Below are 16156 nucleotides of genomic sequence, written 5' to 3'. Positions count from 1 at the left end.
CTTGTGCTTATTCTATAATTTCCTAACGTATCTGTATTCTTCATGTAACTATCACGAACGTGTCGTTACGTAAGAATAATATAAAACCGTGTAACAACGGTTAACATTATCATTAGGCAGTTATAAAATAGGCATACAGAAATATAAAACAAATATATTACAAATATAAATGTACAGAATACAACCTCTCGATAATTCTTTTAGATCTTAGAGAAAGAGATTAATGAAAAAAAGGAATATGAAAGTACATCGTGGTCATTGTTATCTAACATATTAGATTATAATATCGATCTCTATGTAATAGAATTTATATAAACTGCATACATTTGACTAGTGATTGTAATCAAATATTTTTGCTAGTCTCAAATGTTTGCAAATTAATTGAAGTTTTATATATGGATTATACTTAATTACATTTTTGTTTTTATTCGTGAGGATTGATTATTTCTAATATTTATGCATAAATCATGTGTAGATACCTGATGATACGGTATGTACATGTATGTACAAAACATTTACAATAAACTAATATTTTATAACAAGATAATATTGTCCGTATGTATATCTTAATATTTATTTATAAAATAACGTGATGCGCTAGTATAAAAGTTACACGTATATTCCTTTTACAAATTATTCTCACATATTCTCTCTTTGCAACCAAATTTCACATTATTTACTAAAAATAATACCATATTTAATAATCACTCAGTAAACTTTTAATGCATGAACAAACAGAAGTCAGATATGTACAAATATAAAAATTCTTTTCATTGATTTAATTTCTTTTTTGGAGAAAAACAAAATAATCTACTACATAAAAAACTTTTAGTAGAAAATTTTTTAAATCAGACTCCTTTCTTTGGAGGATCACAAATTGTAAATTTGCAATTTAAAGTGGTAAAAATTTCATCTGAACTTGTAATTTAAAATTAAGTTGTATATGTATTATCCAAGTTTTTCAGTAATAATAAAATGTATAATGCATTTAATATTATTATGTTAAATATAATAATATTTATAAAATATATACATCATCATATTATATATGTATATTATTCATTATTATTAATCATAACGAGATATAATATAATAATTATACATTATCATTAATAATAATAATTATATATACTTTTAAATAAAATGATATAATAATAAACGAATATATATATAAATATATAAAAAAATATCTATATATTGTACAATGTTTTTAAAAGTTAATGGTTTAAAATTGATTTTATTGCAGTCTCAGTGCAGCGATAATCACTGTATCACATGCGCTGTATCGTTCGTATTTTAACTAATTGTAATCTGTAATCCTCCAAAATTTATACAATTAATACAAAGTAATAACAATAATAGGCTACAAGTCAAGCTAGATTGTAGTGCTATATAATTGTGTACTAATCGTTATAAAATAAATACAAACATTTCGATCTCTATCAGGTCATCTTCAGTGACACAAACAATTTCCAACGATTAACCATATAACGAAATTCGCATTATTATAAGTCGGTTACTTCAAAATGTCAAAACTGTATGTAAACCTTGTAACAAGTACAGCTACAAATGCATTCAAATGTGTATCAGTGTAAAATTCCTCTGGAATCTTAACGCAGCTCAAATCATAAGTAATTCATGATCCAATTATCACGAGTATAAAACTGAAGAAAAACTAGCACGATCTATAATTATTACATTACTATGTGTAGACAGCTTTAGTTATTTTTCAAATCAACTGCTTACGTGTACACTGAAGATGATCTGATAGAAATCAAAATGTTTATATTTTATTTTATAATTATTATGTAACGTTCGGAAGTTTCTGTATTATAATCAACCGTTATATGGACGTTTAATTATTAATACCATTGAATTCTTTAGGCACTGATAACTCCGTTGACTCTTGATTGCCCGTAAATTTACTTTTTCTTATTAATTTTATTGTTTTGTTTATACAAAAATTATAAGAGTCTTTAACTTTAATGTTTGTCATTGCTTTTATCGTTTAATAATTATTATGTATTCTATTTTCATAACGATTAGTACACAATTATATAAGACTACAACTTGGCTTGTAGCCCTTTATTGTTATTACTTTGTTTTTAAGCTTGATTATATATAACTTGATTACTTTGTTTATTCTTATATACAATTAATGTTTCCCCATGTACACATACACACACACACACACACACACACACATATATATATATATAAATATATATACATGAATATTCATAAGTTAGAAAATTCTTCGTCATACATATGATTTCGTCACAAATCGTAGTCGATCACTATAAAATCAATTAGAAATGTTCTCTCTCTCTCTCTCTTTCTCTCTCTCAATCTGTCTACTGTTGCGGTGGAGGTAAAAGAGTTGCTTTTATACGCAATTCTTCACTTTTTGTTATCTGTACATGCACCAAACTAAACAAATTGATTACCTAAAATAGATATTTGTAAGATATTAAAATAACCGTATTGATAATATATTTTGTGTTATTACACTATATAGAATACTACGGTAATACCTGTACAATAGGAGGTTCCTTCCAAATAACAGTTACAGTTGGTACATGTTCTGCGGAATACATTAATGTGGCAACGTCTTCTATGTCTTTCAATTTTACTTTTAGTTTTATGCCAGTGTCACAGAGAATAACTTCTATACTATCTCCCTTGACGTATAATACAGTAGCTTTCGTTGTAAAGCCACCTGCAAGGCCTACCATATATGCAAAGAATACCTCCGTGCTCTGTTCGTTAGCTAGTTTCGAACTATATTTCTTCAGATTGCAATTGGCTGCAATTCTGTCATAAATTGAAGTAAAAGTTATTTATTGAAGCAAATTTTATGTTATATTCTGCTTTCATATTCCATCATTAATGTACCTGGAACACAATTTGACCGTCCATTTTTCTGGTAAAGGTTTATTTTCAAGCATTGCACTAAGCAAACGATGAACTGTGCAATCGGCATATCTTCGAATAGGGGAGGTAAAGTGCGTATAAAGAGGCACATTTAATGCATAGTGTTTTAAATTATACAGTGAAGTGGTAGATGCACATATATATTCTGCACGCTGAAGATTGAAATTTTCAATATTACAGAATTATTAGATTACAAATTCTCCCTCGCTATTTATTTCTATCGTATAACATTTACAAATTATGACAAGAAAAATAAAAATTCTTACTGCCATAGTCTTTGAGCATAGGTTTGTGATACCTAATGTAATATATTTCATGGAATCGACTGTGACAGAGTTATTTTCTGGTTCATAGCGACTGATGCTGGCCTGTAAGTCGCCAGCTGTTTTAATATTCAAATGAATTCCATACTTTTGTAGTGTATCACGAAGTGAACCGAGACATTGCTTGGACGGATCTTTATGCATACGTAATAAAGCCGTTTCAGGAATTGCAGTGTATAATTGTACGGCGACTGTCATATTTGCCAACAGCATAAATTCTTCTATAAGACTGAAATACATATATTCATAATAAGTAATTGATGATTAAAAACGAAATTAGTTTCTTCATAATTTAAATGATGTAATATGTATAAATCAGCAAATGTTAATAACTGAAAAATCCACCTGTTGCTATCGATTCTTTCATGTACATAATAGTCTGTAGGTATCGGAATCCCGTGTTCTTGACTCAGCACGGGATCTATACATATCTGTAACGTTGGTTTATTTAATCTCAGAGCCCCATTAACAAATCGTTTGTTTTGCAACTGAGTGGATAATTTAAATAACTTGTTCACTAGATCAGACAATAATGATGCGGTATAGTCTCCTTTTATATCTAGAAAATCTTTGGGCCAAGACTTTTCTGGATCGTCGAGCATAGCTTGAGCCGAGTCATAGGACATTTGACAACACGATCTTATTACAGTCTTCGCGAAACGATGTTTCACAATTTCGGCCTCTGGTGTCATTTCCCAGATTACAGAAAAGGCTAATTTATCTTTACCAGGAAATAAGGAACAAACTTTACACAGTTCCTCTGGTAGCATATGAGAAGTCATGTGTGGCAAATAAACGGTAGTAGCTCGTTTCAAAACTTCGTTATCTAATGGAGAGGAAAATTTTAAGTAGTACGTGACATCTGATATGTGTACACCAATCTGAAATTAATGATTTGTTAGATGTCTTTCATATGTTATGGCTAAGTTTAATATATCGCAATTACTTCATAGTTTCCATTGTCTAAGATTTTGCAAGAAAGAGCGTCATCTATATCAACAGCTGTTACAGGATCTATTGAGAAAATGCACTCATGCCTCCAGTCTTCTCTATCTTTTATGTCAGCGTCCGTTAAAATATAATCACTACCTGGAAGTCCTTTCAATAGGCTTTCATGATATGGAGACAAATCTAAATCATTTTCAAGTATTACTGCTGTTAATTCTGTATTTATTTCGCCATGTTTACCCACTACTGAAAGAACCCGCCTGTAAATAGTACACAAATGTATATAACATAAGGACAATCAGCAATAACAGAAAACAGAAATGTCAATATAAAATCATAATATATCTTTAAGATTAATACTTTAAAATTGTAACGTTACTTTATGTATTAGATACGTGTATTGCACAATGCAATACACATGCCTACCCAAATGCATATAGCTGCTCCCACACATCGATACTAACAAAAAACATCACGTCCTTGAAAAGTTCTGGTTGATCGAGAAATAAAGGTGGCACTGATTCAGGAAGTATCTCAACCAATGGTATCCTATGATCTCTTGGATAAAATAACAGGAGTGACTCTTGTTTCTTTATATGTCCGATTGCTCGTCTCGAATGCACTTTCTCTAATATACAAACAATTTTACCAGTTTTTTGTACTTCTCCATCGGATAAAGTACGCCATAAATTTTTAGGGTTTACGCATGCCACAACTAGATCTCCTTCAAAAGCACGATTTCTATTTGGTATACCCATGATTAGCAGGTCGCGTTCTTCATTAGTCATACTTAAATAAGCGTATTTACAAGCAAAAGGATTTATGCGGAAAGTCCCTTTTACATATTGTGTACCATTGAATGATTGTTTTTTTAAAATATTCATCATTTTTGATACAGGTATATAATTTGAAAATATCTTCTTGAATGCTTTCCTCGTACCCTTTTTTTTCTTTGCATCATTTTTCATTATTTCTTCGCTACACATTTTTTTCAATACATTCTCTGTATTTGATTCGTTTTTTGCTTCTGCTTTATCTTTTGTATTTTCCCTTGTTAATTTCAAATATTTTTCTTTATTATCATGTTGAGTATTGGCCTAATAGACAAATGATTACTGTTAATAGAGCAATAAAGTAAAATAGGTTTATAAGATTTACTACACATGGTACTCCACTTAACATGATCATTCCTTTTTATCTTTGCAGAATAAGGTCGTATAAAAAATATGATCAGACAAAAGTTGTGCAGCCTGACGGGTACACACACACAAATAAAAAAATTATTTTTTTGAAAAATTTATTTTTCATGATCATATGAAAGTCATAGTCATTTTTAAAAATGGAATTGTATTGATTTTTAAAAAAATAATATTTTCTCTAATTATTTTGCTTTTAAAGTATCAAGAAATGTCAAAAAATCAATAGTTTACGAGATATTTTATACTTTAATTTGGCATATTTTGACATGAAATAAAAAATATCTTGTAAACTATTTATTTTCTTATATCATATCTTAATACTTTTATGTACAGAATAATGAGACAAATCAGTTTTCAAAAAACTTGTGCTACTTGTGCTACTTGAGATATGCAACTACAAGCAACTGTATATTTTTTTACACTAATTGATTCATCTCAGTCTTCTGTGCATAAAGGTATTAAGGTATGATTATCAAAAAATGATTAATTACAAGATATTTTATATTTCATGTTAAAATATGCTAGTATAAATATAAAACTATTGATTTCTCGACGTCTTTTACCTTAATACTTTAATATGCAGAATAATTAGAAGAATCATATTACATAAAAAGTAACAATTCCATTAAAAAAAACTTTTGACTATAAAAAATAAATTTTTTTCGAAAATTTGTTTTATCATTATTTATGCCCCATCAGATTATATGATACAACTTTTGTCTGAACATATTTTTGATTTAATCTGAAAAGATAAAAGAAGTAATCAAGAGAAAAGATAAACATTCTGTTGACCAAGACCAATAACTGCCTATGTTGCAAAACATTTATAACAAACATTTATAAACAAGAACAATATTCCTCGGATAATCACAGATAAGATTAGAGAAAGATATGTGTTATATGTCCAACCTGATTTTTAACTAAATTCTTAGTCCTGTCTTTGCCATTATCTGATACTGTTCTATCACCTTTCTTTTTTTCTTTCACAGACTTTTTACATTTCGGTACTGTATTATGCATTGTGTTCTTCGCTTCCAATTTAGAACTCCAAGAAGCCTGAGAGCTGCTTGCAGGCTGCATAGGATTCGTCATATCATCTTGCACAGCAATTGAGAAATTCATGGCTTGTTTCTCGGTTCTATCTGCTATGATCCTATTATATTTTACGTTCCTCCTTTTCGATTGAAGACTCTTGGAGATCCTGAGATTAGCTGCGAGCTGCGCGCTGAGCTCCGTTAATTCATCATAACGAGCAACAAATGTTTCGTTTGTCAAGAAAATCGCTTTGTGCACGCCACATTTCTGATCATTTCTGTACGTGTTACCATGACGCTTGCAGCAAAATCCACCTCTGGCTTTCTTCATGGACTTTTTAACCCCCGAGCACTCGGGCACAACTGCGATTGAACGAGTCATCGACGCTATATGAATCACAGCCGTATCTAACGCGGAACACAATTAGGAAAAAAGATACAGATTACAAAAGAGCAGATCACAGATAAAGCTTATACTTTCTACGTATGTGTCAAGAGTTAAAAATGATCTCCCATGAACTGGAAATCCCCGACTGGAAAGCTCTGTCGAAAATTTCGTGAACGTTTGCTGTAGCCTCAGGTCACATTGAAAGAAAAAAAGCTAAATACACAGTTCGTTAAATCGACACGGATGAAAGGTGACAATTTTGGTCATTTTGGTTAGGTTGAAAACAAGCCGAACTGGGGAGTCGTCGCACACGTGGTCACGTGGATCACGTGATCACTCGCGTCGTTCATTGGACGAACCGTGCGACGTCGGCCTTGCTATTGGCTGTCCGTTTGGCAGAAACTGGAGCTGAGCTTGGTCCGCTTGGGGACGTTTGGGATATGTTGATAAACCTCGATATTTTGAGGTTAGACGCGATTGAAGTTTCTTGCTCTCTAGAGTAGAGGAAACGATCTCCAGGTTGTGTAATTGAATTATATACATTGAGTTGTATATTGAATTGTTGTGTTTAGCAGTTGCGTTGCAATTGTATGGAAGGATTCGAGAATGGCTGAGATAGATATTTTTGACAATGAAGAACAATTGCCGCAAGACCTGGGCGACGATGTCGTCCAGGAAGTCCTCAAGACTGGCACCGATCTGCGCGAGTATTCCAGGCAGATCGAGAAGGAGCTCAAGGAAGTTGAGAACAAGTCGATCCAAGATTATATTAAGGAGAGCGAGAATATAGCCAGCCTGCACAATCAGATTGCTGCTTGTGATAATATCTTAGAGGTTAGGTTAGGTTAGAATTCGCTGTTGCATCGGATCTCGCTGACGTGTGACGTGTGATTTGATGCAAAATCATATCTTGTTGTCGACAAGATATTATTAAAGATCGACTATTAAAGAGCGCTTTCTGGAAATTCATTAGATAATTTATATTTTCTAAATTTTAATTTTTGAAAGATACATATACATATTTGTGAATCAATAATATTTAAATTTTATTTTAAATCATAATTATTTATTATTAACATTTAGAAGAGGAAGATTGATTTATCTATGCAAGTGATAATTTAAATTTATGGTAATATATATAATTGCATAAAAAATATATATACATTTTTATTTATGAAGCGTATAATATAATAGTAAATTATAAATTTAACACTGGTCAGATATTTATGTCAAAAACTTATATTGGTCAATAACATTGATATATTCTTCAATTCCAGCAAATTCTTTGAAATAAATAGTCTTTAATTGTATCTCATCGATGTATGTATTAAATGCGTTTGTACAGTTTACTCCAATAACTTTGTAAAGTAATATTACTAATCAAGCAAAGTTTTCTCAGAGAGACATTTAGATGCAGATTTTCATATTATTTTTTTACAGAAAATGGAGTCAATGTTGATGAACTTCCAGTCAGTTCTAGGAAATATAAGTTCCGAGATAATTTCCTTGCAACGCAAGTCTGTTGCTATGAGCCAACAGTTGTCCAATAGACAAATAATACGAGGTCCACTTAGTCAATTTATTGAAGACATGACAGTGTCTGAGGCTCTGATTTCGTAAGAAATTATCCATTTTATAAGAGAATATTACAGAGATAAACTCTTATTAAATGTATATCAGTTTTCATATTTAATTGAATTTTTGTATATTTTATTATATTAATTTTCTTATAGTGGTATTATGAATTGTCCAGTGACTGAAAAGGAATTTTTGATTCAGCTGCAAACTCTCAATCACAAAATCAATTTTGTGAAGGAACAAAGTTTTAAGGAAGCCAAGTCTTGTTTAGACGTGAAGGATATATTAGAGAAGCTGAAAGTAAAGGCAATGGCAAAGATTAGGACATATTTACTAGAACAAATTTATAAATTTAGGAAGCCAATGACGAATTATCAAGTGCCGCAGAACAACATGCTAAAATACAAATTTTTCTTCGAATTTATTTTGGCAAACGAGAGAAATGTCGCTGAGGAAATTTGTGGAGAGTACATTGACACTATGAGCAAAATATGTTACTCGTATTTCAAGTCTTATTCATCAAGATTGATGAAATTACAGGTAGAAATGGAGGAAAAAATGGTTTTATATAAATAAGTTAAAACGTCAAATTACAATACAATTATTTGTCTCAGTTTGAAGAGAGAGCGACAAAGGATGATTTAATGGGAGTCGAAGACACAGCAGGTAGAGGTCTTTTTCATAAAACAACATTAAAGCACAAAGGTACTGTCTTTTCCATAGATACAAGGGGTCAGGTTTTGACTTCTCAATTGGAAGCACCTATAATTGTCCCACACACTGCTTCTAAAACACGAGTAAGTACTAATGATATATACATGTCTAGTAAAAACCTAGTAAAAATAATAACGTTTAAGGATAGATTCCTGAGATCATTTTGAAAATTCTGCTACCAAAATATCAAGGCTATAATAGTTTTTTAATTAAAAGCATTTAAAGTTAGCGAATCATATCCCCTCAAGTTTGCGCATTTAAGTGTGGTTGGAATTTTGTATTATACCACATTTGAACGCGCGAACTTTAAGAGAGATAATTTGCTTCTATAATTCAAATATGGTCTTGACACATTTTGGTATTAGAATTTTCGTCTCAAAATGAACTCAGGCAACCCTTAAATGTTATTGCGATCTTTACTGGACACTATATGATATACCAATAATATGACTATTATAACTTACGTACTCTTCAATGTTTTTTAAATTAGTATTATAATCTTACAGTATCATTATGAAGCTCTGTTCAGAAGTGAACAATATGCTTTGGTTGATAATGCTTGCAGAGAATATTTATTCCTGATAGAATTTTTCAAGGTCCGTAATGCACAGGCGTTAGATATTTTCAATCAGGTAAGAGACTAGCCATATTTAATTGATTTGATAGATGTAAGTAAATAAAATAGATGTACTAAGTACAAAGAGTAAAGGCCGCAGCGCGCACAGACTTTTACATAACACATAACACATAGTGCATAAGCGAATCAATCAATCAGAAACTTTCCTTTCCTCCCATTTTACGAAAAAGAAAAATTTTGATTGGTTAATTCTCTTATGCACTATGCATTATGTGTTATGCAAAAATCTATGCTTCGGCCATAAATGTACTAAAACTAAATAATTCCTTCTTCTTAACAGGTTATGGGAAAAACGTTAAGTCTTGTGATAAAGAACTTGCAATCATTTGTTGAGGATTGTTATGATACAATTGCTCTATTTCTCTGCCTACATTTAATGATGCGTTATCAATTAATATGTCATAAAAGGGCTGTACCAGCATTGGATAAATACTGGGAGACTTTAACAAACACAATTTGGCCTAGGTACTTGAACATGTTTAAAAGTAATTGCAATAATAATTATCTTATTATTTTGTATTATTACAATTTGCAAAATTATATCTGTTTTTTTAGATTTGAATTTGTGTTTCAATTAAATATAAATAGTGTAAAAGATTGCGACCCATCAAAGTTCAATAAAGAGACTGGTCCACATTATGTAAGTGTTCAAATACAATGGATCGTTTATAATGGCATTTTTAATTACTATATAATATTGAAACGTGTATGTTCATCTTTTACATAATTACAAATTTTTAGATTACCAGAAGATACGCGGAGTTTAGCGCCGCAATTGTAAGTGTAGTCGAAGGTTTTCCCTGTGAGGGGACAACTCAATTATTGGCAGAATTGAGAGAAGCTGTACAATGTTTCCTGTTAAGAATGGCATCTATTTTCCCAAGCCGGACGCAGCAATTAGTATTTCTTATCAATAATTATGATTTGGTCCTCAGAGTATTAATGGTAAGTAGGTTTTATTTAAAAGATAGGAAAGTGTATCAAAGTTAACGTATTAAGAAAGAATTAACGGATTATATTTGACTGCAGGAAAGGACACGAGAAACCTCAAAGGAAGCGGAGAGCTTTCGGGAACTATTAAACGCGCGTTCTTCCGAATTTATCGAAGAAGTTTTGAGTCCGCACTTCGGTAGTATAATCCAGTTGGTGAAGGAAGCAGAGGCTCTGAGCGAAAAGGGTCAAATCGACGATTTGAAACGGCAGGAGGGAAAAGTGTTGGCTCTAGTGCAATCTTTTACGAACAATTGGAAGCGAGCTTTAGAAGAAATAAATCGAGAAGTGTTGCAATCGTTTCCCAGCCTGGTGCTTGGCAGCACACTAGTGCAAGGCGCAATGACGCAATTAATACAATATTATAATCGTCTTCATAAGATCTTGCCAACAAATGCGCGCACGCAACTTACGAACATCCACCATATAATGGTAGAAATTAAGAAGTATAAGACGAATTATTAAGCAACTTTCTGAAGAAATTGATTACCCAAATTCCCGAATAACGGTCAATCATTGGTTATTTTCTATAGAAGAATCACTTCTATTGTATATAGCAATCAATTGTTGCAGCGATTTCAAATTCTAGTGATTACAATTATATTAAAGAAATATGTAAATTTTGTTTTATTACTAAGTATTGTTTAGGAAAATTGGGGAACGCATTCTTGTAAATATAATCGCAAAAATACATTCTGTACATTTATTTATAAAAAGATATGAGCTATATGAGAACTAAACATGGTATTGCGTTACCATTCTATACAATAGTGATTAATATTCCATACTCTTGTGCTCATGGGCCTCATGGCACGAGTACATGAATCTCTGGTTTTTTTTTTGCTTATCTTATATAAATTAATATGTATACACATACGTTAAAATGGTCTCGTTACTTTTTCCTCTGATTTCGCGACACCTATGGCATAACATTTCAATTTGTCGGTGATTGAATCTAATCGCGCGGTGCAATGATTTGTTTATAGAATTTGTAATTACTTTGATATACAATTCGACTTAATCGCCACGCATTTCGCCGCATTTACGCAAGTAATTTACATTCACTTGATATATCGAGCTCTTGAGTATTTAAGAAATTATAAATACGATTCGTTTAATGTTATAAATTATCAAACGATTATCACCTGCATGATTGCAACTTGTGCATCTTAAATCGTCAATTTGCATTCATTACGAACTATCGTTTTATAGAACACCGTCAATAGCATGTAACACACCGTTTGTTGCTGGTACATTATGTGTTACGACATGTGCTTCGTTTATTCGTACTCGTCCTGAAACAACAATGTACGTTAATCATCTGAGAGATTATTTATTATTCGATTTTTATTTTTTTATAATAACACTTTTAAAATACGAATCTTTACTATTACATCATTTGATTTACTTACCGCCGTTTTTGTGGATATGAATTGGCGACTGTGGGCGAAGGGTATCTTTTTGAATGTAATATCTCATTCCGGCCGTATAAAGAGTCGTGGGAATGACGTGCCGCGAAATTATCGCCTTCGCCGCTTCCGGCCCATCCTCATCGGTCCAAATTGGGACACCGTTCTTTGTGGACGCATCGGTGAAAGCAGAATCGGTCGGTGCGAAGATGGTAAATGTCTTCGGCCCTAGAAAAGCAACTTTCATTAAAATACTATAAAAATATTCGGAACAATCCATCGGATTTGCATATCGAGAATATAGGAAAGGCGCATATGACACAAATTGAGTTCTTTAAAATTAATTTTCACTTGGATTTTCAATTTACCTGTAAGCGTGTCCTCCAAGCCCGACACGTGTAGCATTCTGAGGAACGTAGTGAACCTCCTCTCACGATCGGCTTGCAGGGTTTGCACCAAATCACCGACCGGCAGCGGGAACATGACCCTGTCGACGGCGTGGGCGATACCTTGAGGAATCTCGATGTCTCGTTTGTTGGGCGCGACACGCGCCCCGTTTACCGTCGTTACCTATTTACAAACAATCCGAAATTACAAATGAAGAGAAACGCGTGATATAGAATCTTCTTCATCAGATCTGGTATATATTAAGTAAACTCCTAGAGAATATTATGACGCGAGGGGGTAACCACTAGCTGAAATATTGTCCCACAGGTTACATATATGATTTTATTTGATTTCATACGATTTCATCTGATGACAAATAATTTTCTTCACTATATATGAAGTCATTTGGTAAAATAATTGATTTTATCTAATATCACACAATTATTTCTCGTAGTTACATATGTAATTATCGGATTATACATCGGGATTTCATATGAATTTTATAATGATTTCGGAGACTCTGTCCCATGATTACATTAAGTGATTATCCCCTCGTGATGTTTAGAAATAGTCTAAGAAAAATTTATAATTTTAAAAATCTAAATCTAAAAAAGAAACATCTGAATGATATTTTTTACATGAGAAATACCGAACGATCATTACTGACCATTTCTATTTTTTACATTAATATTATATTTCTTAACTTACATTATATTTCTTGTGTAAAAAATAGGATTCTGAAATTTTTTGCAATAATGTCTTTTTAATAAGTAAAAGCTTATATGTGTAGTTTATATAGCTTATATATGCAAAGTAAGATAAAGAGGCTAACAACGAGATAGCTTTAATGTGTTCTATAGATCAATAATTTATTAATATAACAATTCTAATGATACATGGCCAAATAACTAATTATTTAATTATTCATTAGTCATTAGAATTTATCTCTTTATCTGTCTTTTATATTAATGAAATATTTGTTTTATCACTTTATTTTTACTAATAGTTCAATTGGTTGGTTCTTTTAATGAGTAAAAAGCATTGATTCTTCAATGTTAAGATGTTTTTTGATAATGTTTTAAAGACATCTTAAAAAAGACATTTAAGATGTCTTTTAAAGACATCTGGAATTTTTGAGCGGATGACGGAATCGTCGCTTGAGGCATGTCCATCGAGTGAATGGAAGATTTCTAGTATATTCGCGAAGGTCAATAAACTGTATCACGCGCGAATGCACATAAACCATATACACTGATCACATTATGAAAATAATATCGCATTGACTCACGAGCTATTAATAATTTACACTTTACGAGCAAACAATTTTCTATTAAACGAAGGAAAAGTCTAATCAATATTAAAAAAATATTTTTTAAATATTTTTTTTTAATGTAAAAAAATGTTATTAAATTTTAATGAAAGTAAAAACGAAATAAATTTTAATTAAAATAAATGGACGAGATTTTAACAAAATTTGAAGAGAGATTCTAAAATATAATTACTTTTAAATCGTTCCATTCGTGATCCTGCATCGCGTACTCGTTCACCCGCAATTGCGTTCCTGCGAGACTGACGCCAGTCATCTCATCCTGCAGAGAATCTATTCTGAAGGCTCCCGGTATGACGTGATGAAGAAGGAGCTGTTGTAAAGGATTCTCATTAGTATATATTTCTTATTTCACTGACATCAACGCTCTTTACTGGAGAACACTTGTAGTTTTATTTTTCCAAGCTCGCGGTTAATTTCAAGATTATAGTTTAATTGAGTCTTCATATCTCTCTTCTATAGAGAAAAGCGGTAAGTTTAATTACGGTTAGCTAACTGGTGTCAGTGAAATGTATCGTAGGCAGATAATTTATTAATAATGCTTTTAGCACCGATGCGTACCCCACTTAGAAGTCTCGGATTGTCGTGGAATTTCTGCTCAGCTTTCTCTGGTCCTCCCAGCTGCACCAGTAATGTCCTGAAGGCTTTGTCCGTAGGAATGAATATGGTATATGGACCTGAAAATTTAATGTCACAAAACAATACAAGGAAGTATCTCAGAACTACCGAATATCATAATTGTTGTCGAAATCTTCGCTCTAATATGGAATGATCTTTCCTTAAATAAAAATTCGAAACATAATTCTAAATAATTAATAATCCAAAACGAGACTCTCGTTTTTAAAATTTCCGATCTTTATTTTCATAGGGAAAATTTTTGATAAATTAAATTTCAAACAAGAAAGTAGGTAAAGATGTCATATTTCGAGCTTGTAACTTAAACTGGATTTTATTTTAAATTTTAACAGAGACTTTTGATTCGTAGCTCAATTGTTAAAATATAACGTTAGGGCTTAGAAAGAAGCCTTTCACGTTGCCTCGTTGTATTAGTTGCGTTCAGCAGAAAAAGCAACTTTGCAAATGTTGCAAGATTTTTTAATGCGATTCGTTTATACATTTAGATCTCCAGTAAGGAATTAAGACCATAACCATATTAGATATTTTTTAGATATTTTTACACAACAGTTGTAAAGCTATTGTGTACAAGAACGGTTTTACTAAAGTATCTAAAAATTTAGTTAGATCCGAAAATAATTTTGTTGAACTATTAAAATATAATTATGTAGGATGCTCAAGCTTAGAATATTAACATTTTTTACAGCATTGTTCATTATGTTTGGGTTTCCTACATAATTATTTCAATAATTCAGCAAAATTATTTTCAGATTTATAAGCTAAATTTTTAAATATTTCGGTAAAATTTTTTTATTCCGTGTATTTATTAAGAATTTTCCCAGACAATAAAAAGTGTCTAAAATCGGATCATAAGATGTTTTTTGCGTCTAAAAGATGACTTAAAGACGTCTTAGGTCACAATTTTAAGCTTCGTTTGGGTTAGAACAGTTACAAAGCTGTTTTTTTTTCTGCTAAACGCAGTTATTATTTTTATGATACGTTAATCGAACGTCAAGAGATAACAATCGTTGCTGTGTATATACATTATATATTTCACAGCTTTTGCGATCAGTATCCATATAATTACGCTTCATATTCGCCAGACATTCTCTTCCATTACGGGCGTAGCCAGACATAGCACACGCTCATGAGTTCATCTATAATCTTCGTCGAAGGAAAAACATACATATCGTTGGAGAACGTGATGAAGTTACACAATGTTCCGATTGATAATTGAGTACGATCAGTAGAAAACGGAATTGCTACTGGGGCGGGCGGGGGATCGCCGTTATAGGAAATATCACACGCGAGAAAACACGCAGCGATTTATTTTCTTTCTAACAAACTAGCGTGCGAACGCGGTCAAATAAAATCATCAGTACGTCAAATAAAAACGTCAATATCTTCTTTACGATGAGATTTTTTTTCTCTCTTCTTGGTATCAATGACGACAGATCGAATCAGGTACCGCGTTTATTGATTGTCCAGCAAAAATTGTTTATAATTGAAGGTACGCGTGAAAGGATCGACATACATCGTGTTAATCCGCTGCAAAGAGAATCCAGTTCAACTTGAACTGGATTCTTCAGATATGAAATGAAAAAATACACTATCGCGTAAGAAACAGCTATTACGTAATTTTCAAGTAATATTGCCGTAATTTTCTAATGCGT

The 16156-nt window shown here is 31.8% G+C and overlaps 3 protein-coding genes across 7 annotated transcripts in view; 1 reads left to right on the top strand and 2 right to left on the bottom strand.

The window, feature by feature from the left end:
- Positions 1-2235: 2235 nt before the first annotated feature.
- LOC108726462 (DIS3-like exonuclease 2) lies at positions 2236-6988 on the bottom strand. Its single transcript, XM_018454049.1, has 8 exons — positions 6314-6988; positions 4632-5302; positions 4204-4465; positions 3603-4138; positions 3201-3486; positions 2896-3086; positions 2535-2814; positions 2236-2447 (listed from the first exon to the last, which is right to left on the bottom strand). The coding sequence occupies exons 1-8, from the start codon at positions 6818-6820 to the stop codon at positions 2355-2357; spliced, it is 2826 nt and encodes a 941-aa protein (XP_018309551.1). The 5' UTR covers positions 6821-6988; the 3' UTR covers positions 2236-2354.
- A 230-nt stretch (positions 6989-7218) lies between these two features.
- Vps52 (vacuolar protein sorting 52) lies at positions 7219-11401 on the top strand. 4 transcript variants are annotated; one of them, XM_018454052.1, is made up of 9 exons: positions 7270-7660; positions 8267-8442; positions 8560-8944; positions 9019-9201; positions 9625-9750; positions 10036-10220; positions 10311-10395; positions 10497-10700; positions 10785-11401. In XM_018454052.1, exons 1-9 carry the CDS (start codon positions 7433-7435, stop codon positions 11208-11210), a joined length of 1998 nt encoding a protein of 665 aa, XP_018309554.1. In that variant the 5' UTR covers positions 7270-7432; the 3' UTR covers positions 11211-11401. The 4 variants fall into 4 exon arrangements, with proteins under 4 accessions (XP_018309553.1, XP_018309552.1, XP_018309554.1 ...); XM_018454051.1 differs by having other exon boundaries at positions 7219-7660; positions 8297-8442; positions 10036-10395; XM_018454050.1 differs by having other exon boundaries at positions 7219-7660; positions 10036-10395.
- A 36-nt stretch (positions 11402-11437) lies between these two features.
- The window catches only part of LOC108726461 (uncharacterized), a 29459-nt gene continuing 24740 nt past the window's right edge, over positions 11438-16156 (bottom strand). Inside the window, exons 4-8 of one of the 2 annotated variants that reach the window (XM_018454047.1) lie at positions 14430-14545; positions 14044-14181; positions 12523-12724; positions 12158-12382; positions 11438-12040 (exon numbers count right to left, since the gene is read on the bottom strand). In XM_018454047.1, coding sequence (XP_018309549.1) covers positions 11952-12040; positions 12158-12382; positions 12523-12724; positions 14044-14181; positions 14430-14545 — 770 coding nt within the window. In that variant the 3' untranslated portion in view covers positions 11438-11951. The remainder of the gene's footprint in view (positions 12041-12157; positions 12383-12522; positions 12725-14043; positions 14182-14429; positions 14546-16156) is intronic. The other variant, XM_018454048.1, reaches the window with a different exon arrangement.

This window comes from Mycetomoellerius zeteki, unplaced genomic scaffold (genome assembly GCF_001594055.1).
Source record: "Mycetomoellerius zeteki isolate Tzet28-1 unplaced genomic scaffold, Tzet1.0 scaffold421, whole genome shotgun sequence".
Lineage (NCBI taxonomy): Eukaryota > Metazoa > Arthropoda > Insecta > Hymenoptera > Formicidae > Mycetomoellerius > Mycetomoellerius zeteki.
This window is presented reverse-complemented; position numbering and strand designations above follow the sequence as displayed.

Coding starts and splice junctions, on each gene's coding strand:
- Vps52 (XM_018454050.1), top strand. CDS start 7,433: ATGGCTGAGATAGATATTTTTGACAATGAAGAACAATTGCCGCAAGAC. Junction 9,202..9,624: donor ACACTGCTTCTAAAACACGA/GTAAGTACTAAT, acceptor ATAATCTTACAG/TATCATTATGAAGCTCTGTT. Junction 10,701..10,784: donor TGGTCCTCAGAGTATTAATG/GTAAGTAGGTTT, acceptor ATTTGACTGCAG/GAAAGGACACGAGAAACCTC.
- LOC108726462 (XM_018454049.1), bottom strand. CDS start 6,820: ATGACTCGTTCAATCGCAGTTGTGCCCGAGTGCTCGGGGGTTAAAAAG. Junction 4,466..4,631: donor GAGCAGCTATATGCATTTGG/GTAGGCATGTGT, acceptor TACTATTTACAG/GCGGGTTCTTTCAGTAGTGG. Junction 3,487..3,602: donor GAAAGAATCGATAGCAACAG/GTGGATTTTTCA, acceptor TATGTATTTCAG/TCTTATAGAAGAATTTATGC.